The sequence below is a fragment of the Herpailurus yagouaroundi genome, unplaced genomic scaffold (genome assembly GCF_014898765.1).
Source record: "Herpailurus yagouaroundi ecotype Mexico unplaced genomic scaffold, PumYag 159, whole genome shotgun sequence".
In the NCBI taxonomy this organism is placed as follows: Eukaryota; Metazoa; Chordata; class Mammalia; order Carnivora; family Felidae; genus Herpailurus; species Herpailurus yagouaroundi.
In genome coordinates this window covers 50,250,810-50,278,534 of record NW_024412400.1, presented here as the reverse complement: position 1 = coordinate 50,278,534, position 27,725 = coordinate 50,250,810, and the positions used below count along the sequence as shown (strand labels likewise).

Genomic DNA, 27,725 nt, shown 5'->3' with positions numbered 1-27,725 from the left:
GCAGTACAGAGAAACCTAGCACCTCTGGGCAGTTTCAATCATTCCATAAATATGCAGGCACGAACTTCTCCATTAGCCAGGCCTTTTATTACCCTTTTTGGGGCACCCTTGCCTGCTGATAAAGCCATTCGTAAACTTCAGCCGTTCTCCACCCGTTTCTGTCTAGCCCACAAAAGCAAGGACCCCACACAATTACCGGCCCAAAGCTTGGGCATTGCCTTTCCCCCACCTAATTACAAGACCCAGCGCAACCGCGGCAACTTCAGAGGCAGCCTGCGCAGGCCTGGCTCAACCAGCCCTCACTCACGTGGCCGCGCGGGCCCAATGACCGAGGCCCACGCTTTCCAGACGGCCGCATGCGCTCACAGAGCAGAGCGCGCGCTGCGCCCCGCCCAGGCCTGAAAGTGCTCCAGCGTTAATCCTCCCATGAGGTCCCGATCGCCTGAGTTCCGGGTTCCTACCAATGGTTGTTTCCGAACTCGGTCTCGGGAGCATGCCCTGATCGGCTTGCTCTGGAGGCGGGGACAGGACTCATTTGAGCATAGGACCACTTCCTGAGGCTCAACGCAGGAAGTTACCTGATCTCGCTGGAGTCCTGTAGAGAAAGTGCTGTCAGCTGCAGTGGTGGCGGCGAGGACTGGAGGTGGGTCGGGAGACTGGCCGTTCGGTCTCGCTGAAGCTAAGGGCCCGTTTCCATCGTGGCACCACGGCCCTCTCCTCCAGCCTCGAGCCCGGCGCGGATGCCGGGGGGACTCCTTCAGGCACCTTGACGCCGTTGCGAGGGCCACCTACCTGGGCATCGCCTGGGTCTCCAGCCAGGGGACTGGCTCCTGGGTTCAGTACTCGGGGCCACTGTAAGAAGTGCCCTTATCGCCCCTCGCTCTGTCCTCCTCCCTGAACCATCGAGGCCCTGGTCCAGAGCGACAGCCTTGGACCCGGGGCTAGGAGGATCCAAGACGCTCAGTCCCGGCACCCCACAGACGGGGCTTTGCATCGTCTCTGATATGTCACCCACCATCTCCCACAAGGACAACAGTCGGCAACGACGCCCAGGGACTTTCAACCACTCTCTGGATATGAAGAGCGGTCCTCTGCCGCCAGGCGGCTGGGAGGACAGCCATCCGGAATTGGTGGGTGGGGAAGGGGACAAAGAAGCTCTTTTGCGGGATACCGGCACTGGTGACTTCTCAAAACCCCCACGGAGCTGCCGGGCGGAATTAAGCAGCATTTTGCTGTTGCTTTTTCTTTACGTGCTTCAGGGCATTCCACTGGGCCTGGCAGGAAGCATCCCACTCATTTTGCAGAGCAAAAATGTTAGCTATACAGATCAAGCTTTCTTCAGTTTCGTCTTTTGGCCCTTCAGTCTCAAATTGCTCTGGGCCCCGTTGGTCGATGCAGTTTACTTTAGGAACTTTGGTCGTCGCAAATCTTGGCTTGTCCCTACACAGTATATACTGGGACTGTTCATGATATATTTGTCCACTCAGGTGGACCATTTACTCGGGACCACTGATGGCAGAACCCCCGATGTGATTGCTCTCACTGTGACATTCTTTTTGTTTGAATTCCTGGCCGCCACTCAGGACATCGCTGTGGATGGTTGGGCGTTAACTATGTTATCCCGGGAAAACGTGGGTTATGCTTCCACTTGCAATTCAGTGGGCCAGACAGCGGGCTACTTTTTGGGCAATGTTTTGTTTTTGGCCCTTGAGTCTGCAGACTTTTGTAACAAATATTTGCGCTTTCAGCCTCAACCCAGGGGAATCGTTACTCTTTCAGGTAGTGTATTTAAAACTATTACGCGGTGAGGATTATTTTACGTTTACGAATCCTTTTGACAGAGGGTGTGACGTTGGAGGGAATCTCATAATTTAATTTACTGGAGATGAATTGGGGGGAGATTACCCGAGGTTAAGTTTTCTACTAAAATGAGCTTGAGCCAGAATGACTACATCAGAGCAGTCATAATTGATGAATACTGGGCAATGAGCAGGGAGAGGTAGCTCATCCAATAACATTGTTGTGTAATGGCAAACAAAACTCTCAAGCCTAGGGAGCTGCTGACACTTGACTAACACACAGATGCACATTTTTTTTTAAAGTTTGGCTAGTGTGAAGGCACGAATCCAGCCTGATTCCTGTGGTTCACATTTCCCTTTTCTCTTTTGTTGGATTGAGATTTCTAGTTCCTTGCTTTCTGGTTCATTTCTGCCTCTACTCTTATACCAAGAGCCCTCTTCTAGCCTTCTGGTGAATAGAATAGGGTTAATTTATTCATCATTAATGAGTTGGCTGAGTGACAGAGTTCTGAGGGCCTCCTGTGAATTAAGCAGAGTCCAACCCACAGAGATGGGAGAAGTGAACATTTAAGGGGAGCTCAGGGTTGCCAGCCACTAACTGCTTGTGAGAGTCAGGATTCAAACTGCAGCTTAACAGTTGACCCTGTTGAATTATAAGCTTCCATGAGGTGGATAAGTGGAATTCTGGGATGCACAACACCAGGTGTGGAGACTGGGTTTGGGAGATGAGAGAAAAGTTGTGACCTAATTAGTAAGATTTTTTTTTGAATTGCTAATAAGAGTTTGAAGTTTATTCAGTAAGCAATTTTGTGTAAGTTCTACAAAATTTCCCTATTTCTTCATGAGTAAAATACATGTCCCTGGAAGGTTTTCTTTTCTTTTCTTTTTTCTTTTCTTTTCTTTTCTTTTCTTTTCTTTTCTTTTCTTTTCTTTTCTTTTCTCTTCCCTTCTCTTTTCCTTTCTTTTCTCTTTCATTTTTTTTTTTAAAGCTGTCCTAACAATTAGGAAACAGAAGTAAAATTATCAATAGTAGGAATAACCAACATCAGGAATACGGTATTACCAGAATTCCTCATTCTGGTAATGATGACGGATTTCAGAGATTCTCTTGAGATTTAAGCAGTTAAACTTTCATCTTCCCAGTACTAACATAGGGATTCCTAACAGTGGAAACGTCAGGGGTAGTTGTATGGTGAGGGAAGTGTAAGGGTTGTGTAATAAATTTAGGGAGTGTGGAGGATGGAGGGATTCACAACTGCGCTACTCATCTCTTGAAATGTTACACACTCCCTCTGTACCCATAGGCCCTATAAAGGACCCCCTTTTCTTTTTTTTTTAACATGTATTTATTTATTTATTTAGACAGAGTGTGAGCAGGGGGAGGGGCAGAGAGAGGGAGACCTAGAATCTGAAGCAGGTTCCAGGCTCTGAGCTGTCAGCACAGAGCCTGACGTGGGGCTTGAAGTCACAAACCTTGAGATTATGACCTGAGCTGAAGCTGGACACCTAACAGACTGAGCCAACCAGGTGCCCCAGGGACCCCCTTTCTACCTCCTCAATTTGCGAGTGAGCTACTACTACTGATGAAATGATCATTATACTTTTTCTTAGTTGGTTTGAGGCCAAAAATGGTTGAGAGATATTGCTTTGAGCTTAAACAGATTTGTCTCCAAGCGTTCTGGAGTCCCGCTTCTGCTCCCTGGATAATTCTCTGCCTAGAAATACTTTATGAGTCCATTGTATTAGCACCTTACTGCTTTTTGTGCATCATTTCATTTGGTACTGGGACTGTTCATGTCACCAGGAAGGACTAATGAAATGATGTGTTACTTAACATGGAAAAGCCTCAGAAGAGAAATCAAGATTTTAGAGGCTGTGGAAAATAAATTACTAACTAGGCAAATTAGTGCTTTTAAGTATAAGAGTGGTTGATAAAACATCATTCCAGGAATGCCATTATGCATTCAGGAGCCATGTTCATTTTATCTTTTCTTGGCCACAACTCTTCCCCAATGGGAAGATCAGAATTGTGCTGCCATTGGATTTTTTATTTACACTGATTTGTTGTTTTGAATAGCGGTTTGTTCTGTGGAATTTGAACTTTGATATCCAGGAAATTGTAAAAATAGCTTACTTTTTAAATTTTTTTTATTTTTTTTTAACATTTATTTATTTTTGAGACAGAGAGAGACAGAGCATGAATGGGGGAGGGTCAGAGAGAGAGGGAGACACAGAATCTAAAACAGGCTCCAGGCTCCGAGTGGTCAGCACAGAGCCCAAGGCGGGGCTCGAGCTCACGGACCGCGAGATCATGACCTGAGCCGAAGTCCGACTGAGCCACCCAGGCGCCCCGCTTACTTTTTAATTTAACGTTTTCTGTCTGTAGTAGACGACTGTGTTTAGTTCAAACACTTAAGAGTTAAAGTGTTAAGAGTTAAGAGTTGAGGAGTTTTCATTCACTTTTTTATTACTGTACATATCATATTTATAGTTTTGATCTTTCTGAAATGTAGTAGCAGTATAACTAAAAAAAATGTGTTTTTTTGGAATTTTAAGAGCATAGAAGGAATCCTGAAGGAAATAAAATTGCTTAGTTATTAAAAGAAGAGCCAAACACTGAGGCAGATGTTTAGAAAAATCAGATAATTACAAGGAGGCATAATTATTTTTTAGAATTTTAAAATACATTCTCTGATTAAGACTTTGTTTTGAGTTACAGATAAATAGAAATGGAATATATTGAGAAAATCCAGTTTTTGCCATTTAGCAAGCAGCAATCTAAATAATAAATTTAGAACATGAAGGATAAGATGAGAATGGAATCCTTTGGAAACAAAGACTTGATTATGCAGAGGTTGGCTTTTTGGCCCCTTCAGGGATCCAAGGCAGTCCTGAACTCAGAAGTGAGCTTTTACTGTCCTGCCCTGTTTGGTTTTCAAGGATTTGGGGGATCCAAAAGAGACATCCTTTTAAGTTAGAACAGATGATGAAAGTAACCCAGAAAAACACGGGGATTGGAACATAGTTTTATGACTTGAAAAGATTGTATATTTCAATTTCTTCTCTTTCTTTCTTTTTTTTTTTTGTAATTTAGATTCTGATTTGTATTTGTGGAAACTGATATTTTTAATTGACGTAAAATTGTTATATAATAATATTAGTTTCAGGTGTACAGCATAATTCAATTTTTGTACGTACTACACAGTGTTCACAGTAAATCTAGTTACCATCTCAATTCATTCCTATAGATAAAGAAACTAGGTCAAGCGCCTAGTTGGAGGTAGAGATACAGGATTCCCCCCACTATCTGAACATAGAGCATTCTTAGGAAACTTGAAAGCCAAATCGTGTAAAGCAGAGTATCCACACTTTCTTTTACAAAAGACTTAACTAGTGTCTTTCTTATAGTTGTTAGGAAACTAGGAAGAAACCTCAGGAAAAACCTTAAAACCTAAATACAATTTGTGCTGATTGGGCTCTTCTACTCGAGAAAAGTAGCACTCTGACTGCTGATGTCTAAAAACATCAGCCCAATCAGCCCTCTTCTGGAACGTCTGATGGTCTAGAAATGACAGATTAAAATTTTTTTGTTTTTTTAAGTAACGTGTAGCATTTATTCACTCAGTGCCTATTTGGTGCTAGCGATATGATAGGTGTTAAAATTTGATGAATAAGACCTGGAAATTCTCTGCTCCCAGGGAATTTGTAATGGGAATTTACAAACCAAAATGATGGACAGTGGAAGTGAATCAAGTGAGTTGGTACAGGATGTATGGTTTGGAGGGGAGAGTGGTAACCTGAAAAACTCATGCCCATGTAAACATGCAAGTTTCAACTGCAATAAACTCTTGTCTTGTGGCAATAGGATCCTACAATTGCTGGATCTTATCAGTGTTCAGAGAAACTAGAAATCCCTTTTTTATTTTGTCATTTAAAAAATGATTAATTAGATTCATATGAATTGTGTCTTTAGGCCAGATCCAATCTGTGAACTGGTAGTTGCAACCCATTCCTCTAGAAGCAGTGGTAACAACAATGAATAGAAGAAGTGATTGGGATAGGGAGCAAGGTATTTGAGTTTGGGCAGGAAGTAGATTAGTCTGATACTGGAGAAGAGAGCTAAACACATTTAGAGCTTATGGATTGGTTTGTCTACAGGTAGGTATGCGCAGAGGAGTCAATCAGAAAAAAAAAAGGAAATGTTTTGAAAAAAATGATGCTGAAAGAAAACTAATCAAACTGGCAATGAATATAGTTAAAACAGTATTTGTAAGATACTCCTTTGAACTAGAAGTGAGTAGGACCAATTCTTACTTAGTGACAAATTTCTTTGCTTTCTGAAACAGGACTCATTAATATATTTTGTGTGACTAGAAATGCTATTTAGAATGTGGACAGGACCAACTGACCCATTTCTAGATAGACCAGTTATTTTTAAATAGGCTGTAGTACATTCTTTAGCATATATATCTAGACTTAAAATATTTTCCTGCATTTTCAAAAGATAAAACTGTGGAGGCGGAGAACAGATAGGCAGTTGCTAGGGATGGTGGGTGAGGAAAAGGTGACTATAAGTGAGTGACAGCATGAGGGAGTTTTGGGGAGTGATAGAAATGTTCCATATCTTGATTATGGTGGTAGTGATTTAAAGTTTATATGTGCATTAAAGTTTATAGAACTATACACCAAAAAATTTTAGGTTTACTGTATAATCATTTAAAAAGTAATATTTATGGGCACCTGGGTGGCTCAGTCCATTAAGGCATTGGACTTTGGCTCAGGTCACAGATCTCATGGTTCGTGAGTTTCAAGTCCCACGTTGGGCTCTGTGCAGATAGCTCAGGGCCTGGAGCCTGCTTCAGATTCTGTGTGTCCCTATCTCTCTGCCCTTCCCTGCTCGCACTCTGTCTCTCTCTTTTCAAAAATAAATAAGCATTAAAAAAATTAAAAAGTAATACTTATAAAAAGTAAAAAAATAAAATAAAATCCTTGAGATTAGTCCCTTTTTGCCTTGAATGGAACACATCCATAAATCTGATGGATCGTACATCTCCATACACACAAATTGAGCAGATTTGAACTTATTTTCAAATGTTAGGATGCTAGTAATAAAGTGACATAAGTGGAGGAACACTGGAGATAGTAGAATCAGGAGGGATTAGATATTAAAAACTGGAGCCCACACCCCAGAAAGGTCTTAAGAGCCTTTTTCCTTTTGAAAACAAGGCAAAGCTGTGCTTTTTTTGTTCAGTAAAGAATTCTGGGATTGATTTTGTATGGAAAAGTCAATTTACAAAATATACTCTAAACCAGAAAAATATTTGATTTTATTTGGCATATATTTTACTCTGAATTTCACTTCTGATTTTATTGAAATTTATGTAGAGACCAATTGAATTAGTCTTTACTATAAATTTATTAATGAAAGAATCATAGAACCTCACTAATTACCGGCAGTTTCCTACCTTCATTTAGTGTTCCTGAAAAGTATAATTTGAGAAAGCAAAAGAGACTTACCTTATAAAAGATGTTCTTTTCCTAGAAAATGAAAAAAATATATATATATATAAAGCCCCCTATTTCACCTGGTTTTTTGTTTGTTTTTTAAAGACACAATCTTGGGTAAATCTGGCATTTTATACATGATCTTTCTTTAGTTTTTTTTTAATGATTTTGTTTTTAAGTAATCTCTACACCCAATGTGGGACTCAAACTCACAACCCTGAAATCAAGAGTCACATGCTCTACCAAATGAGCCAGGCAGGTACCTCTGTACATGTTCTTTAATTTCATTCTTTTAAAAAATTCATATCCTTTAATTTCGGCTTTTCATTTTACATTGTATATACTATATTAGTATAGGAGGTCACAAGAATAACATTTATACATGAGTGTGCATGCTGTAACTTTAAAGAATGGGGTACATATTCAAAAAGCAAGATATTAGTTACCTTCCACCATTTCTATTCCTTGGTTTGGTGTTTTCTATTATTATTATTTTTTAAATTTCATTCTTTCCCTTCACTTTTGAACACAGTCCTTACTGGCTGAAGTCCAATGGTGATCAATTAAAACTACAGAATAAGTGATTTCTTTTTTTAATTTTTTTTTAAATTTTTTTTTTCAACATTTATTTATTTTTGGGACAGAGAGAGACAGAGCATGAACGGGGGAGGGGCAGAGAGAGGGAGACACAGAATCGGAAACAGGCTCCAGGCTCTGAGCCATCAGCCCAGAGCCTGACGCGGGGCTCGAACTCACGGACCGCGAGATCGTGACCTGGCCGAAGTCGGACGCTTAACCGACTGCGCCACCCAGGCGCCCCCAGAATAAGTGATTTCAACATACCTAAAGACTTTTTTGATTGCTTTATATTATCTTGCATTTGAGACCTATATTTCTTATTCCTACCCCAGTTTTATAATTTTTGCTTCCTTAAAAAAACAAAAAAGAATTTTTGTGTTCTTAAATTTCCCATTAATTTAAAAAAATTTTTTAATTTTAAAATAATTATAGATTCACAGTAGGTTGCAAAGAAATGTTTAAGGAAATCCCATGCACCCTTCCCTAGCCTCTTCCATTAACATATTACATAACTACAGTACAATCTCAAAACCAAGAAATTGACATTGGTGCAATCCATACCACTATTCAGATTTTACCAATTGTACATGTACTCATTTGTGTTTGCTTTTATGTGTGTGCACGTGAGTAGCTCTGTGTAATTTCATCATGTGTAGCCTTGCATAACCACCATCACCACAATGAAGATACTCAAATATACCATCACAAGACTCCTTTGTGTTGCCTGTTTATAGCTATACCCATTTCCTCCTCTCCATCCCTAACCCCTGGAAGCTACTAATCTGTTTTCCATCTTTATAACTATGTTATTTCTATGCAAATGAAATCATTTGATACATGTTCTTTGGAGATTAGCTCTCTTCACTTAGCATAATTTCTTTGAGGTTCATCCAGATTGGTGCGTGATCTGTTGCTTTTTATTGGTGAGAAGTATTCCATTTGTTAGACATACCATGGTTTATTTCACCACTCATCCATTGAAGGGGATTTGAGTAGTTTCCAGTTCGGGGCTATTTTTATGTGAAAGTAAGTCTTCATTACTCTGAGTTGAATGCCCAAGTATGCAAACACTGGTTTCTGGTAAGTCCATTTTTATTTCGAAAGAAAGTGTCAATTTTTTTTCCAGATTGGCATGGATACACCATTTTGTCTTCCTACCAGAAATATATGAATGATTCTGTTTCTCTATCCTTGTCAGCATTTGATGTTATCATTATTTTTAATTTAAGCTATTCGAATGTACTCTGCATCTCATGTGGTAGTTTGGAATGTTTGTTGTCTACTGTTTTATAAATGTCTAAATTCAGCTTACAAAAAATGATTTACGGGTGTCAAGATATAGGTTAAACAAAAGCTGAATGCAAGAACCTATCATAGCATCAGAGTAGAGATATATGTATATGTGTAAAATAGATTTTGTGCCTGACCAGAACATATTTTAAAAAATTAAAAGAGTGATTCACTTCCATCCATTCAGTGATAGAGGCCCAGAGTTAGCATGAGATGGGAGCATTGAATCTATTGGCTTCTCAGCCTCAGCCTTGAACCTTGGGCTGAGTTTGAGCCCAAATGTTGGGACAAGATGGCTCAAAATAGCAAGATAGCTGCTTAATCCAATGCTTGATTGAAGAAACAATCTCTTCTACCCCAGAGGAAAATCTAATGCTGGAGTTAATGAAAAGGTATGTGATCTCAAACATGGCTTCATTTTCCTAAGGGGTTAGGAAAACTAAGGGATTAGGAAGGTTTCAAAATCCGCTTTGTATTTTGAGTTTTGCATTACATTGCTGTCTTTTAAAAAGCCTAATCCCCAAATCAGATATGACTATATTGTATAATCAAATAATATTTTCTGGGAGGGCTCTACGACAGCATGGATATTTTGAGCAAATGTTTCAGAGAGAGATTTGTGGCATAGAAAGGTCAGTTTCCGCTAAGAATCAGGTGGTGACCCAGGGCCAAATACACTATTTCTATTTCAGTTTCCTGCCCTGTGAAAATGAGAGCATTGGACTGGATAATGGGTGTCTATAGTCCCATCATGCTCTAACGTGTGAAATAGAGAGCTGTGCCAAAAGCAAGAAGGTGAAAGGAAGGCCTGACATTTAGAACAAAGTTGAAGTTTTGCTTTCCTGTCACTGACTTCTGAAGGACTTAAGTTAACTTCCATAGTATGAGAGTTGGAGAGAGAATCTCATCTGAGACAAGGATGGTTGTATCAGACAATATTACTTAATTCTTCTATTTCTTCTGATGGTGGCAGAGTGAATCTACACCTAGTCCTAAATTGTCTGGGGACCTAGTCCAAAGCCTTGAAAATGTAAAAGCTTTTGAAGTCTGATATTTTATCTCAAAAATTCTTGGAAATTTTGCCATCCCTGGTTTTTTTTTGTTTTTTGTTTTTTGTTTTTTTCATTAAAAAGGCTTTCCTTTAGGGGCGCCTAGGTGGCTCAGGCGATTGAGCATCTGAATTCAGCTCAGGGCATGATCTCCCAGTTTGTGGGTTCGACCCCACATTGGGCTCGTGGCTGTCAGCCTGTCAGCACAGAGACCCCCTTCAGAATCCTCTGTCCCTTTCTCTCTCTGCCCCTTCTCCACTTTCTCTCTCTTTCTCTCAAAAACAAACAAAAAAAAGGCTTCCCTCTAAACTGTTGAGTAAAATGAATTATTTAGGAAGATGTACCATGTTTATTTATTCTATGGCTTTGCATACCCTTTGCCATACTGCCATATGGGGAGATTGGAAGTGAGGACGGGGAATACAAGTAGCCAGATTAAAGGAGTATACTGAAGAATCTATGTTCCAGACTTCATGGACCTAAAATGGGTATCTTCTCAGGCATATCTGATTGATATGAAAGAGCCTAATTGCTGTAGATAGGTGTATCTGAGCATCTGGGTAGTAAAATGAGAGATATTATTGCTGTAGAATCAGATCTAGTTTAGACCCAGCTCTGGCACTTTGTGGACTGCGATCCTGTTTCATTGTGTATAAAGTGAGAATAAGGGGCGCCTGGGTGGCTCAGTCGGTTGAGCGTCCGACTTGGCTCAGGTCAAGATCTCGCAGTAGACGAGTTCTAGCCCTGCGTCAGGCTCTGTGCTGACAGCTCAGAGCCTGAAGCCTGCTTCTGATTCTGTGTCTCCCTCTTTCTCTGCATCTCCCCTGCTCATGCTCTATCTCTCTCTGTCTCAAAAATAAAGACAAACATTAAAAAAAAATTTTTTTTTTAAGTGAGAATAATACTACTTCTCTTGGAGAGCGACTTTAAGATTTATTGCACTCTCCTATGTTTTGCTTTGGCATAGTAGGCACTTATGTGCTAGGTATTTATATCCTTCTTGGTTACTGGTGAATTGGCACATGCTCTTAAATTTTGCATTTATGGGAATACTAGATAAGATTTAGTGGCCACTTCAGAATATTTTGTTTGTCCTATAGGTCTTTGCCCAAAAGTCATGTTTATGAAATATGAACATCAGCTTTGATATCTTAATCATACACACACACACACACACACACACACACACACACACACACATATATATGAATGAAATTTCAGTAGTGAAATATTTAGATTATTTTTGGTAACAATATCTTTGCAATGGTTGGTATATCACTCTGTGGATGTTCTCTAGCATCAAAGCAATGTTAATAAATAATAGCCTGTAGCCTAATGATAATTACTATTTATGGTAATTATGTTCATAAAACTTAATATATTTTCTGGCAGTGGCTAAGCCTCTTTTTCTGAGCTGTTGGCTTCATTCTTCTCTCCATGAGAGCTATTGGGAAAGCCTTTGAATTAGGGCTCTGAAATGATATGTTCTCACTACTTCCTCCTTTCTATGTGCTGTTATTTTATTTAGAGAGCACAAAGAAATTAGAAATAATCTTATCTGGGGGGCCTGGGGGGCTCAGTAGGTTAAGCGTCCAACTTACACTCAGGTCGTGATCTTGTGGTTCTCGAGCTCGAGCCCCATGTCAGGCTGTGTACTAACAGCTCACAGCCTGGAGCCTGCTTCAGATTCTGTGACTCCCTCTCTGCCCATCCCCCACTTGTGCTCTGTCTCTCTCTCTCTCTCTCTCTTTGTCAAAAATAAATAAAAAACATTAGAAAAAATAAATAAAATGGATACCTTTGTGTTTAAGAATGTTTCATATTTTTCTTTTAACATCTAAAATTAATTATAAATTTCTCATGGTGGAAAAAAGAATTGACTCCAAAAAACAAATTTCCATGTATGTTTAAAGACTTAGTTTCTTTAATTTGCATAATTTGAATAGCATTGTGGAGACTGAATAATTAGCCAATTCTAGTGGATTCTTATTTCAACATTAACTTTAAAAAAAAAAATCTTTGTGCAGGCAGTGTGAAATAATTGAAAGAGTATGAAACTCCAATTCAGAAGATTTAGGTTCAAATTCTGCCTCTTAATATTTGAGCTTTGGCAAAGATTTAAATATTCTGAGCTTCTTTTCCTCATGTGTACCCACATAATAATAATACCTGCTTTGCTTGTCTCACATGTTTGCTGTGAAAATCAAATGAGATAACAAAGAAAGAAGCATTTAAGTAATAGGGTGAGGGACGCCTGGGTGGCTTAGTCAGTAGAGCAGGAGACTCTTGATCTTAGAGTGTAAGTTTGAGCCCCACTGGTTCCACACTGTCAGTGCAGAGCCTGCTTGGGATTCTCTCTCTCACTCTCTCCCTCTGCCCCTCCCCTGCTCGCTGTCTTTCTCTCTCTCAAAAATGAATTTAAATAATAAATAAATCTTTAAAAAAAAATGGTAAGGTGAAATTGGTCTAAACAGATAATTCTATATGCCTGGGGTGCCTGGGTGGCTCAGTTGGTGAAGCTTCCGACTTCAGGCTCAGGTCTTGAACTCACGGTCAGTGAGTTCGAGCCCCACATTGGGCTCTGTGCTGACAGCCCAAAGCCTGGAGCCTACTTCAGATTCTCTCTCTCTCTCTTTCTCTCTCTCTGTCTCTCTCTCTGTCTCTTTGCCTCTACCCCACTTGCACTCTGTCTCTGTCTCTCTCAAAAATAAACATTTAAAAAATTTAAAAGAAGATACATAGGTAAAATGCTTAGCACATTTGTGACACATGCGTACTTAATAAATGGTGCCTCTAATACTACTATTACTTTTAATTATTATGCAGAAGCTTCCAGAAATTATTCATTCCCTGTGCTTAATTTGTTAAAAAAAAAAATGGCTAATTGCCCAGCTGTCTCTCACTGAAACAACCCAAACAGTACTCTTCATTTGTCCCCATTGTGCATGTACAAGTAATGAGGAAGTTCCTTCTGTATCACACTATTAAAGCCTATTTTCCTAAACAGATAAAAACATTAGAAAGTTTAAAAATAAAAGTTGGAAAATGTAAATGAGCATCTGTTGTCTAAGTTGTCACAATTCAATAAAGAACTGAAATGGCTTCTGTGCTTAAGTATGACTTATGTGGAAAAGCATACAACTCGATCTAAGGGTTGTGAGTTTGAGCCCCATGTTGGGTGTAGAGATTAAATAAATAAACAAAAAAACTTAGAAAAAATAAGTATGACTGATGGATCATATGGTATACGAAAATCATCGGTCACCCCTAGCTCACACTTTCCTTGAAGAAAATGACATGATAGACTTTGGTTTCATTCAGCCCACAAATATCTGCATTCCATTTCTTTTTCCTTGTTAGACATCACTGTTTATTTTGTCTGTATAATATATGTTCAACAGAGCCAGGACTGTTTATCTGCTATGCTTGATATGTTTGTTGCCTTGAACACCTAAGTATTGTTTTGTTTTTTTTTGTTTTTTTTTAAACATTTAATTGTTGGGGCTCCTGGGTGGCTCAGTCGGTTGAGCGTCTGACTTCAGCTCAGGTCATGATCTCACGGTTCATGAGTTTGAGCCCTGTGTCTGGCTCTGCAGACAGTTCAGGGCCTGGAGCCTGCTTCAGATTCTTTGTCTCCCTCTCACTCTGCTCCTCTCCCATTTGTGCTTTGTCTCTGTCTCTCTCTCAAAAATAAATATTTAAAAAAAACCCACTTAATTGAAGTAAAGTTGTATACAGAATTATTTAGTATCAACGCAGATATGTCAGTTCAAAAGTTAGTTAACAGGGGTGCCAGTTGAGCGTCCAACCAGCTCACTTCACGATCTCATGAATTATGAGTTTGAGCCCCGCATGGGGCTCTGTGCTGACAACTCAAAAGCCTGGAACCTGTGCTTATTCTGTGTCTCCTTTCTCTCTGCCCCTCCCATGCTCACACTCTGTCTCTCTCTCTCTCTCTCTCTTAAAAATAAATAAACAAAAAAAGTTAATAGATTTTAACTTTTTAATTTCAGATTTCCTTTTTTTCTGGGGAACTGTATTTTTGATAACAACAACTCTAGTTGCCCTTCTGAAAAAAGAAAACAAAGAAGTATCAGTAGGAAAAGAAGAAACTCAAGGGATCACAGATACTTACAAGCTGCTTTTTGCAATTATAAAAATGCCAGCAGTTCTGACCTTTTGCCTTCTGATTCTAACTGCAAAGGTAAGAGATTTATAGAGCAAAATTTACCACTCTGCTAGAATTACCAATATCATGGAATATTTCCTTTGCCTTTTCATATCGTAAGTCCCTTCCTGCTACTATTAGAATTTAACAATATAAAGCAGTATTTTCTGTTTATTAAATTTGTTTTAAAAGGTGTGATGATATCAAATGTAATTTCAAAGTAAGCTAACTCTCTTGGGATCTTGAAAAGAATTATGCCAATTTGAAAACTTCTAATAGGGGCGTCTGGGTGGCGCAGTCGGTTAAGCGTCCGACTTCAGCCAGGTCACGATCTCGCGGTCCGTGAGTTCGAGCCCCGCGTCAGGCTCTGGGCTGATGGCTCAGAGCCTGGAGCCTGTTTCCGATTCTCTGTCTCCCTCTCTCTCTGCCCCTTCCCCGTTCATGCTCTGTCTCTCTCTGTCCCAAAAATAAATAAACGTTGAAAAAAAAATTAAAAAAAAAAAAAACTTCTAATAAATGTGAAATTTTATCTAATGAATGATATTATTGCTTGGTATGGAAATGAATGCCTTGAAAAAAATAATAGTTCACTACTGTTACAATGAACATACATTTAGTATCAAAAGTATTATAATTATTTACATAGAATGTGATCTACAAAGATATGGAAATATATAAGCATTAGAAATCTATTTAAAAATCAGTTGACTTATTTTTTTTAATGTTGGAAAGAAATATACCATAAATAAATGGGCATTTTGGTGACATTTATTTTATTCTTTATGTTTTCTGTATTAAGATGTCCTAATTTTATAGTCCGAAAACATTTTTAAAGATATTATGCTAGAGGAAAGGTAAGTATATTTTGTTATAGTGAAATATTGGTAGTGTTAGAATTAATATTCCTTGAATCTGAAATCAGTTATAGGAGTTTCATATTACATATTTAAAGCTATCTACATAAACAGTTTATAGGTGTCTTTTGACACTCCTGAAGTAAAATCTGGAGCCTCATTGTTTTTGAAATAGTGAGGGTTACATTTTAAGGAAATGTAACCTAATAGGGAGGGTTACATTTTAAGGAAACATTGGGAAGTTTAAACTTAAGATTCAACTTTAGGAAATAATGAAAAGTTCAAGGAAGATATTATCTAATTACATCATTTAGAGATAATCAGTGGTAACACTTTGGTATATTTTCTTCCAGCACTCTTTTTTCCATGTGTGTATACTTTATATATGTAAATATAATTAATGTTATAATCAACAAATTAATAATATAGATGTGTATATATATATATATATATACACACAAATATGCATGTAAATAAAAGGAATTGGATCATATAATATATAATTTTTATCTCATTTTTATCTTATTACTCCATGTTCCTTATCATTAAATAATTTTTGAGGGGTGCCTGGGTGGCTCATTTGGTTAAGCTTCCGACTTCGGCTCAGGTCATGATCTCATGGTTCATGAGGTCGAGTCCTGTGTCGGGCTCTGTGTTGACAACTCAGAGCCTGGAGCCTGATTTGGATTCTGTGTCTCCCTCTCTCTCTGCCCTTCCCCACTCATGCTCTCTCTCAAAAATAAACATTAAAAAAATTTTAAAAACATTTATTTTGAAAACATACTTTTTTATACCTATGTAATTGTTATAGTATATCGATTTGCTGCAATTTACTCATTTTTCTGTTGTACATTTAATTTGCTTATTTTACTTTAATTTTTTTAAAATGTTTATTTTTGAGAGATCGCAAGCAGGGGAGGGGCAGAGAGAGAGAGGGGGACAGAGGATTCAGAGTGGGTTCTGTGCTGACAGCAGAGAGCCCAATGTGGGCCTCAAACTCACGAACTGTGAGATCGTGCCCTGAGCCCAAGTCAGGCACTGAACTGACTGAACCACCCAGGTGCCCCTAATTTGCTTACGTTTTTTAATTATAAAAATGCACTAGTGAATATTTTTGTGCATATACATTCTGAATATTTCCTTTCAGTAGATTCTTAAATAGGCAATTAGTGGATCAGTGAATATGATTGCTAAATTGCTTTTTAAAAGATTATAGTTATACTGTTGCCAGCAATGTATAAGAATCTTATGTCCCCCTTTTATTTTTTAAAAAAACTTTTTTTTTTTTTAATCTTTATTTATTTTGAGAAAGAGACAGAGTGTGAGCAGGGGAGGAGCTGAGGGGAGGGAGACACAGAATCAGAAGCAGGCTCCAGGCCCTGAGCTGTCAGCATAGAGCCCGACCTGGGGCTCATACTCAAGAACCGTGAGATCATGACCTGAGCAGAAGTCAGACACATAACCGACTGAGCCACCCAGGCGCCCCTTATGTCCCGCTTTTAAAGTAAACCTGACCAAAAGTAACACCTCTTCTAACTTTTAATGTCTTAGGATAGTTTTCTCTGCTTTTGAGTTTTATAATCATTGGAATATCCCATATGTATTATGTCTGGCTTCTGAATTCTTCCACTTAATGTGATATTTGTATAGTTTATCCGTATTGCTATTTATCGCAACAGTTTGTTCATCTCATTGTTTATAATATTCCACTATATAAATATGCTACAATTTATTTATCCATTCTATCACCAAATATTTAGTTATTTCTACTTTTGGACCGTAGTTATTTCTACTTTTGGACTGTATTTTTATTAAAAATAAAAATAAAATATGAATATTCATAAAAAATATACATTACTTTTGGTGAACACGGATGCACATTTATGATAGGTAAATACCTAGGAATAGAATTGTGGGGTCACGAGAAATGCTTTAGTATATACTGCCAAACAGTTTTCTGAAGTGATTGTTTCCACTTTTCCCTATTGCCAGTGGTGTAAGAGAGTTCCAGTTGCTTCACAGCCTTGAGAAGACATATTTTGTCCTTTCAAATCTAGCCTTTCTGGTGGGTGTGTAGTGGAATCCCATTTTGGTTATAATTTGCATTTCTCTGATGACTAAATAAGTTGAGCATCTTTATATATGGTTATTGGCCATTTGAATATCCAGAGCTACCTTATTCTTTAAATTTGTAGAAGTTTTATATATGCTGGGTGTTTTGTTAGATATTTGTACTACAAATATCTCCTACTATAGCACTTTTAAGATAGAGTAAATGTTGAAGTTAGTTTGTATATCTAATATTTACAAAGACAGTGGGTGAAATAGTGAACTCCTTTTCTGGAGTTAAGTGAAATTTCTTTGACCTTTAATTCTTCCATGGTGAAATTTGCCCTTTGGCTCCATTCCAAGAAGTTAAAGTGCATACTATTATAATTCCTTTAAAAAATGTTTTTTAGGGGGCGCCTGGGTGGCTCAGTTGGTTGAGTGTCTGACTTCGGCTCAGGTCATAATCTCATGGTTTGTGAGTTTGGGCCCTGCATCAGGCTCTGTGTTGACAGCTCAGAGGCTGGAGCCTGCTTCGGATTCTGTCTCTCCCTCTCTGCTCCTCCCCACACGTGCTCTGTCTCTCTCTGCCTCTCAAAAATAAAGAAAACTAATAAAAAAAAAGTTTTTTAGTATTGATTCACACTTACTGAAAATTTGTTTATATAGTTTGAAGACTTCCCATATATCGTTACTCAAATCCTCTAATTGTTAACATTTAATTCCACTTTCTGTATTCTGTAGATTTGTGCTTTATCATATATTTCTTCTGAAATATTAATTTGTACATATTATGTGCCCCTTTATCCATAAATGCCTTGAGTATGTATTTCCTAAGAGCAAAGGTTTTCTCTTCCAAACCACAACTTAATTAAAAATTTAAAAAGTTTAGGGTGCCTGGGTGGCTCAGTTGGTTAAGCATCCAACTTGGGCTCAGGTCATGATTTCACGGTTCGTGAGTTTGAGCCCCGTATCAGGCTCTCTGCTCTCAGCACAGAGCCTTTTTGGATCCCCTGTCTCCCTCTGTTTCTGCCCCTCCCCCACTGATTCTCTGTCTCTCTCAAAATAAATAAATAAACTTAAAAAAATTAAAAATAAATAAAAAGGAAGAAATTTGAAATTGATATAATACTATTATCTAATCACAATCTATATCCAAATTTCACCAGTTGTCCCAATAACAGCCTGTATAACTTTACTTTTCCTGGTCAGGGCTCCAGTCCAGATCACACAGTGGATTTAGTTGGCATCAGCCTTTCTTTGTCCTTCATGACCTGATATTTTTAAAGCATACAGGCCAATTATTCTGTAGAATGGCATTCCATTTATGTGTAACTGATGTTTCTTCATATTGAGGTTCATGTTATGCAAATATTGATGACTTCAGAGAATTACATCAGGAGCCTTATCATGTCCCTTTATCCCATTAACCGTTATTAACTTTGATTACTCAGATAACCCATTGTAAAGTTACTATTTTTCTTTTTGTAATTAAAAAATAATTTATGAAGAGATTCTTTGAGACTCTCTAAATATCTTATTTCACCCCAAACTTTTACTCACTACTTTTAGCATTCTTACTCTGTTTGTTTTTGCTTTTTTTTTGGTTTTTTGGTTTTTGCTTTTTTAAAAATTAATCTATAATTTTTCTTCCCTCTCATTTAGCCCTTCAAGTATAATATTTTCTTGGAATTACTTTTGAAATGTTAAATATTTTTGGAAATTTTATTATTAGTCAGAAATCATCAAAATGAATTTGTGTGGCAGTGATGCTTCATTTTATTTATTTTTATTAAAAAATTTTTTTAAGTTTATTTGAGAGAGAGAGAGAGCATGAGTGGGGTAAGGACAGAGAGAGAGAGAGAGAATTCCAAGTAGGTTCTATGCTGTCAGTGCAGTTCCCAACGTGGGGCTTGAACCCATGAACCATGAGATCATGACCTGAGCCAAAACGAAGAGTTGGACACTTAACCGACTGAGCCACTCAGGTGCCCCAGTGATTCTTCATTTTAGCCAGATTTTATTTGGAGTCAATTAAAAGCTTTTTTTTTTTTTAAACTTAAAACATAGAGATCAGTAAGTTTGGGTTTGAACATTGTTTATTTTAAGACATTAAAGTTTTTGAAATTTAATAGTAATTACAAGCATCTGCATTTCCTAGAAGTGCTGAATTTTCAGTTGTTTTCACCAAATATTGTTAGTAGACCACAGGACAAAGTGTGCCTTCCATAATTTGATTGTTGTACCAGATAGAATAATCTATTTTCTTGTAAATCAATAATGACATTGAGGTCTTGGAGAACTTACATATGCTTGGGGGAAAATATTTTGTAAGTTACAAATTAAAATACTTTTTGTTTTTATATTGCAGATTGGTTTTTCAGCAGCAGATGCAGTAACAGGACTGAAATTGGTAGAAGAGGGAGTACCCAAAGAACATTTAGCCTTATTGGCAGTTCCAATGGTTCCTTTGCAGATAATATTACCTCTGATTATCAGCAAATACACTGCAGGTCCCCAGCCACTAAACATATTTTACAAAGCCATGCCCTACAGGTAACAATGAAATAAAACCTAACTATGTAAGAAAAGTTAAATGAGTAATATTCGTCAGTATCATTAATGCCTGTGTGTAAAGTATATATGAAAAAGACTTGAAAAACGTCTTTAACTGCAATATCATTTATATGCACTTTTATCTCTTTTTAACTTCTTAACAGGTTTTAGATAGCAGGCTTCTTTCACATAGTAAGCATACAGATTTCTGTTTTTGTTACTATTTTTTAACGTTAATGGAAGTAAACTCCATGTGTCTTTCTTTGTCTATAGATTATTGCTTGGATTAGAATATGCTCTACTAGTTTGGTGGACTCCCAAAGTCGAGCATCAAGGAGGATTCCCTGTATATTACTATATCATAGTGCTGCTGAGTTACGCATTACATCAGGTAAGTTTGCCGTGGTTTTCTCAGGAAGTAAACTGTTTTTGGCAAATAAAGAAGACATTTTTCTACAGTTGCCTTGAAATAATGGATGATAAATTTTAAGACCGAACCATGAATCTGACACTGAAGAAATTATTTAACAATGAACTTTAAACCTAGTGGCTTTTGATTTATTGAGCTCTATTTGTAGAAAGTTTCTTCCTCATTTTTTTTGTCCATTCAACCAGTGTTTGTTACATTACAGAATTTATTCCAAAGCCAGTAATTCTACCCTTGCTAAGTATCCCCCAGTCCGTGTGTAAACTTGGGTTCTTTATTTCTTCTATTCCACATGCCTTTTCTTTCTGAAAGTACTGAGAAATGATGGCTACTGAGCTAGAGATCCCAGGTTTTCAGTTTAGATTCTGTATTGAAAGTTATGACTGACTCTTTGTGATGTTGGAAGTTGTGTGTTAATATGCTTTCTCTTTCTTTATTAGGTATGTTTTGCCAGCACTAAACTGTAGACTCCCAGCAGTAAACTTTGGGACTTGACTGCAGTTATTACCAATGTATATTTAAGAGTCACTTTGGATTTTTCTCTGGAACCTAGTTTAAATTCTTTGAAAGTTGTATCTATAAATTCTTCACTTGTTTTTTAACTAAAACCTAAAATTATGGCTACCAAGTTATCTCAATATTTTTTTACATACAGTTCATTTAGGAGAACTCCATAATGGATCTGTCCAACTAACTGTATGTTTATTTTTAGTTATTTATTAAAAAATTTTTTTAATGTTCATTTACTTATTTTGAGAGAGAGAGAGAGAGTGTGTGTGTGTGCTAGCAGGGGAGGGGCAGAGAGAGAGAGGGAAAGAGAGAAAGAATCCCAAGCAGGCTCCATGCTGCCAGTGCAGAGCCCAGCGCAGGGCTCAAACCCACAAACTGTGAGATCATGACTTGAGTCGAAATCAAAAGTTGGATTTTGGCACCCCAAATAACTGTATGTTTAAATAATAACTGTAAAATAATAACTGTAAAAATAAATAACTGTATGTTTAAAGAAGTACTTTAAGGAGCACCTGGGTGGCTCAGTCAGTTAAGCGGTTAAGCGTCCCACTTTAACTCAGGTCATGATCTCATAGTTCGCGAGCTCGAGCCCGAGTCAGGCTCTGTGCTGACAGCTCAGAGCCTGCAACCTGCTTCAGATTCTGTGTCTCCCTCTCTCTCTGCCCCTCCCCCACTCAAACTATGTCTCTCTCTCTCAAAAATAAATAAAACATTAAAATTAAAGTAGTACTTTAGCTTAGTAAATGTTTCACTCTCTGTGTAAGTAAAGGAAAACTACAGTGAAGTAATCCAAAATCATTTGTTTGGCTTTGGATTTCATAAAAAAAATTTTCTAAAGTGTTGTTGATTGTTCAGACAGCCAGATGCTTTCTGGGAAAAACAGTACAATGCCACGTAAATTTGAGAAATAAATGATACATGACATAACCTCTCTTTATGTAGCATCTTAATCATTCTTTCAACAAATATTAATCGGACACCTATTCCATGCCAGGAACCATTCTGAGCACTAAAATATAACAGTGCATATCCCTGACCTTAGGGCGTTTATATCCTAAAGGCTTTCAGAGGCCTATAGTGAAAGAGACCTATTTATTTTTTGTGAAACTTAGTGTTTTCCGTCTTATTTGTCTTTGGAACTCCTTTTTCTATGAACATCCCATGAAGCAGTATTCGAAGGAATGCAGTTTTGGAAACATGGTTTGTTTCCATGTTCCTAAATGGAGGGTTAATTCTTGCCTCTTAAGGAGATTTTTCTCTTTAGTTTGTCTCATGAGTTTTGTAATGTCATTTTTCTTTCATGGATATAAAATAAAATTATATACATATGTATGTATATAATTATATATTCATGTTCCTTTGGATATTTGCTTACATGTGTAGTATACACACACACACACACACACACACATATATATATATGTATATATGATGTATTTAGAAACAGTACAAACATGGGGTTTTGCTAATTGCCATATGTATCCTTGGATGGCACCCTATCTGTCATTTTCTCTATTGCACCTTCCTTGACTACTTATTGTAGAATTAATAAGTAGACTATTAATAAGTAGAATTAGTAAGTAGACTACTTATTGTAGAATTAATATCTCATTTATATGGTCCCCAGCAGCACAAAGTGTGTACTTCTACTTACTTACTGTATTTCATCATAATTATTTATTTCTTATTTTCCCAGCCTAGAACAAGTTCTTCAAGGGCACAGACAGACTGTTGTCTTATTCATCTTTTTATTGCCATGGTCTGACCTGCCCTATAGTGGGTACTAAATAAATCTTTGTTGATTTGAGTTTAATAAGGGTCATGAAAATTAACTTTTAGGTTTGTGATTTTGATGTTCTTAATTCAGACCGTAGTTTTATAAGGTCTGATTATGCTAAAGATGTTTTATATTTTCCTTGTAGGTTACATTGTATAGCATGTATGTTTCCATAATGGCTTTCAATGCAAAGGTTAGTGATCCACTTATTGGAGGAACATATATGACCCTTTTAAACACTGTGTCCAATCTGGGAGGAAACTGGCCTTCTACAGTAGCTCTTTGGCTGGTAGACCCCCTTACAGTGAAAGAGTGTGTAGGAGCATCGAACCAGAATTGTCGAACACCTGATGCTGTTGAGGTAAGTATTTTGTAACTATAGATAAAATTAAGCTAATATTAAGATATTGATTTTCAGGGGTGTCTGACTGGCTCAGTCAATGGAGCACGTAACTCTTGATCTCAGGGTTTTAAGTTTGTGCTGCACATTGGGTGTAGAGATTACTTTAAAAAATAAAATCTTAGGGTTGCCTCGGTGGCTCAGTTGGTTAAGCATCTGACTCTTGGTTTTGGCCCAGGTCATGATCTCACGGTTCTTGAGTTTGAGCTGCACCATTGGGCTCTGTGCTGGCAGTGTATAACCTGCTTGGGATTCTCTCTCTCTCTCCCCACTCACCTGCTCACGCTTTCTCTCTCTTTCAAAATAAATAAAATAAAACTTTAAAAAATAAATAAAATCTTAAAAAAAAAAGAAAGATATTTTCTTATTTTGCCTCTAGAGGTACTATGTCTTTAAAAAAAATTATGTCTGGGGGTGTCTTGGTGGCTCAGTCAGTTAAGCAAACAACTTAGGCTCAGGTCATAATCTCACAGTTTGTGAGTTCAAGCCCCATGTCAGGCTCTGTGCTGACAGCTGAGAGCTTGGAGCCTGCTTCAGATCTGTATCTCCCTCTTTCTCTGCTCCTCCCCCACTCATACTCTGTCTCTCAAAGATGAATAAATGTTAAAAAAAATTGTTTTTTTTTTTAAAGTATATTTTGAAGGGTAGAGCCTGTGACTCTTGATCTCCGGGTCATGAGAGCCCCACATTGGATTCTTTAAAATATAATAATAAAAAAATAATAAGGGGAGCCACCCATCATGGTTCTTGAGTTCGAGCCCTGTATGTGGCTCTGTGCTGACAGCTCAGAGCCTGGAGCCTGTTTCAGATTCTGCGTCTCCCTCTCTCTGCCCCTCACTCACTCTCTGTCTCTCTCTCTCTCTCTCAAAAATAAATAAACATTAAGAAAAAATTTTAAAAATAATAAACAATACTTAAAAAATATTTTTTGTTAATCTCTTAAATTACAAAGTAGAAACATCTAAATTGCTGAATACTTCCATTTTGAAACTGTGAAATATTTATTATAATTTTATTTTTGCAGCTTTGCAAAAAACTCGGTGGCTCATGTGTTACAGCGCTGGATGGTTATTATGTAGAATCCGTCATTTGTGTTTTTATTGGATTTTGTTGGTGGTTCTTTCTTGGTCCAAAACTGAAAAAATTACAGGATGAAGGACCATCTTCATGGAAGTGCAAAAGAAGCAACTAATGCATTCACTACTGGACATTCTAGGAAGGTAACTGCAGTTTCATTTTAATTCAGACAGCTATGATAATCAGTGTACAGGAGTATAAAATGTTATTTTAAACACAGAAATTATTAATATAAAATGCCAAATGATTAAAAAATAGAGACCTCTCTGTATAGTTGATTATATTTTCCTTGCCTTGTCAATGTATTTAAAGTTTACTTAAGGTCAGGACATTGGTTCTAAAACAAGTTTTCTGGCCTTGTTATTTGATTTATATCTTTTTAATTTACTGACCAAAGTATGTTTTAACCTGCAGTGCAGTAGTCATGGGTGACAACCATGCAGTCAAGTATTGTTATCAGTACCTCTCATTGAGCTATATTTAAAATTTTGGTAAAATATATTAAATAGAACAAAGCTTGATATCCAGGTACTAATTACAACTAGTCTGGCCTTGTTGGCAGTTAAATCTTACTTTGAATTGCAAATTGGTTAAATTCTATGTGGAATTTGCTGAGAAGAGAATGTAGACTACTGAAATGCCTTTTTAGTTGTTATTCTTCTGACTATAACCACATTGTACTAATGAATCTGTGTTAAAAAGACTCTTAAATGTATTTACTGCTTTTGTAAGCGTTAAAGATTTATAAGAAGATTATTCAAACTATTTTTTATAAAATGAAAGCTATGATTTTTAATTTAATGATTCCCCTGTTCCCCTTTTTTTGGAAGCTATTTTGATTCTGTGTTAACTTTTACCCTAAAGCTTACATATGTTTTTTGTCATAAGTGCTTCATGGCATACAGACAGCTCATGAAGGGATCCAATTTAGTGTTGTATGTATGTTCATGGCAAAGTTTTGAAAATAAAAAATGTTTTTCTTCAAGCAGTTTTTTTTATTACTGAGAGGAAAAAAAAACAGCAAAGCTTTCCGATTAAGTAAAATGTAAATGAGTAATTTAACCATAATTTTAAAGACTAATGCTTTAGAGAGACAAAGACATTTTGTGCCTTTGACAAGTTAAATCATGTTGTGGAAGATGGTTTCTCAATTAAGCACTTTACTAGTGAGAAAACACCTCACAATTTATATGAAATCAGGTACTGTATTTCCACTTATGAAAACAAAACTGTTTGTAAACTGTAATTTCCAGTGGAGGATTGGTATCCCAGGAGAATTATGCTTTTGAATACGTTAGCAACTCCCAACATATTATGTATACCCAGTAATAAGGTTCTTTGCATATTTTGTGTTGTGTATTACTCTGACTCTAGAGATTATGTAAATCCTTCCAAAGTTATAGAAAAAGAAAGATTGAGTTTTACTTAATTTTGTGTTTGTGGGAAAATACTAATTTTTGATTTTGTTAATTTTATAACATAGGTTGAATTTTAGAGTGGGTTTTTTTATAAGTAATGGAGGATAAAAATGGGTGGGAGAAAATGGCACTCAGCATCTGAAGAAAGATAGAGGCAGTGACCTCTAGAACTCATGCATTGCCATTGGAAAGCCTGTGTTGGGCATCGATGCCAGATCCTGAAGAATCACCTGGAAAAACATCCTAGAAACAAGGAGGCTACACCAAACCATAGTCTACCATACTTTGTCACATGGGTTGTCCATTATCATGTATTATAACCAAAATGTTTACTTGAATAAAGAAAAAAACCCACTTAACTCTCAAATGTGAAATGTATTTTACTTTTTAATTGTTGGATTAAGAAGGTCACATTGCCATAATTACCTTTCATTTCTTACCCATTCCTAAAATTTACATACTTTCAAACATACTTTGAAGTCGACAAATCTTTAATGACTTGAAGTATTAAAATATATTTTAAGCCTTTAAGGTGAAAGCTATTAATTGCATTTGCTCTAGAAATGAACAATTATTTTGGATTATAGTTGTTTGGTTATTTGGGTACATGCTTGTAATGCATACCAAAAAATGACTTCTTAATAGCTATGTGCAACTAGGTTGTATACATTGATCACTGATGGCATCTTATAAATGATCTACTTGAATCTGAGGATCTGTTGATGTTAAATTGGTAGTATTAGAAAAATACTACCTATTTTTCCATATCTTTTTCTTTACTGATAGATCTGATAATCTCTGCCCACAAGTATGAACATTAACTTTTCCAGTTAATATATTATATATTTACTAGCTAATATTCTTATAAATCTGGTAAGATTAGCTAAAATTAAAACCAAAACTTCCTTCCTTTGTAATTAATTTTGCCTGATTAATCATAAAAAAAATTGTTCAGCACCTGAAAACCGATTCGTCTGTTTTTTTAACATTAAACTTTTGAGATGTAAACCTATTGTTTGATTTAATTCCTTTATTACAAGGATTTTTATCCTAAACACGTGTCAGTGGGGTCTTGAAACCCCTGAATTGCTAGCAAAACTGGATATGTAATTTTTTGTCTTTCTGAAGAGAGCTCTTGTTAAAATCTTAAATGCTCTGTGATCCAAAAAATTGTAAAAGCTATGCCTTATTGAATGTGAACTGACTTTGAATTGTAAACATAAATTTGAAATAATAGTTTTGAAACTAATTGTTTAAAGCATCCCAAAAACAATGTTAAAAGAAAAATCTATGATGAAAACTAGAAAATGTCTGCATTTGTAGTAGTGAACTTGAAGGGATTACTGGTAGGGGAGGGATATGAGGGTAAATATAACCCTAAGAAAAGATATTTCCTAGTAATTTAACCTTTTTTTCCTATGGATAATTTCTATTTGCCCTGTTAACAGATACCCAAAAAGTATGTTGTTTTATATTAAATGGCTGAGATAATATTTAATCATAATTTAATATAACATAGGACCAGACTTGTGTTTTGTATTTTGGGGGGATCATGTTTTCTCATGTGGTTGAAAGAATGAATAAAACTATAACACAGACTCTGCTAAAAATACAGAACCAATTTGTTGGGGACATTCCATGCATATTTCCAAAATGTATTTTACCTTAGTATTAGAGAAAGAAAATAAATGTTAAAAAAAATGATTCCATTTTAACCAGGATTAATATATTTTCATTACAGAAGAAAGGTGATAGAGTGCATTGTACTAGTGAGACTCTTTTTAACCAATGTCTTTGGTGAATAGCAAGGCATAATTATTTGATTTTTCTCTTAGCAGATTTTAAATACCAATTATAGACCTTGCTTTTGTTTTTGTTTTCCACTATAGCTTAATCTCTGCCTGATTTGACAGTGCCATTTTTTTTTAATTTTTTTTTTTTTTTTTTTTTTTTTTTTTTTTTTTTTTTTTTTTTTTATTTTTTTTTTTTTTTTTTTTTTTTTTTTTTTTTTTTTTTTTTTTTTTTACATTCTTGAAAGAGAGAGACAGAGCACAAGTTGGGGAGGGGCACAGAGAAGGAAACAGAATCCGAAGCAAGCTCCAGGCTCTGCGCTGTCAGCACAGAGCCCGATGCGGGGCTTGAACCCACAAACTGTGAGATCGTGACCTGAGCCGAAGTCGGATGCTTAACCGACTGAGCCACCCAGGTGCCCCGACAGTGCCAAATTTTTAATGCAACCACTATTTAATTTGGGAGTAGGTGCTTTCCCT

The 27,725-nt window shown here is 36.8% G+C and overlaps 1 protein-coding gene across 4 annotated transcripts; it reads left to right on the top strand.

Annotated features, from left to right (window-relative positions):
- The first annotated feature begins 462 nt into the window (after nt 1–462).
- Nucleotides 463–27,054, top strand: SLC33A1 (solute carrier family 33 member 1). Of its 4 annotated transcripts, XM_040480563.1 has the most exons (7): nt 473–1,779; nt 14,236–14,426; nt 19,662–19,846; nt 20,120–20,237; nt 22,706–22,921; nt 23,985–24,180; nt 25,521–27,054. In XM_040480563.1, exons 1-6 carry the CDS (start codon nt 1,005–1,007, stop codon nt 24,150–24,152), a joined length of 1,653 nt encoding a protein of 550 aa, XP_040336497.1. In that variant the 5' UTR covers nt 473–1,004; the 3' UTR covers nt 24,153–24,180; nt 25,521–27,054. The 4 variants fall into 4 exon arrangements, with proteins under 4 accessions (XP_040336500.1, XP_040336497.1, XP_040336498.1 ...); XM_040480562.1 differs by having other exon boundaries at nt 474–1,779; nt 23,985–25,822; XM_040480564.1 differs by lacking the exon at nt 22,706–22,921 and having other exon boundaries at nt 23,985–25,822.
- Nucleotides 27,055–27,725: the final 671 nt, after the last annotated feature.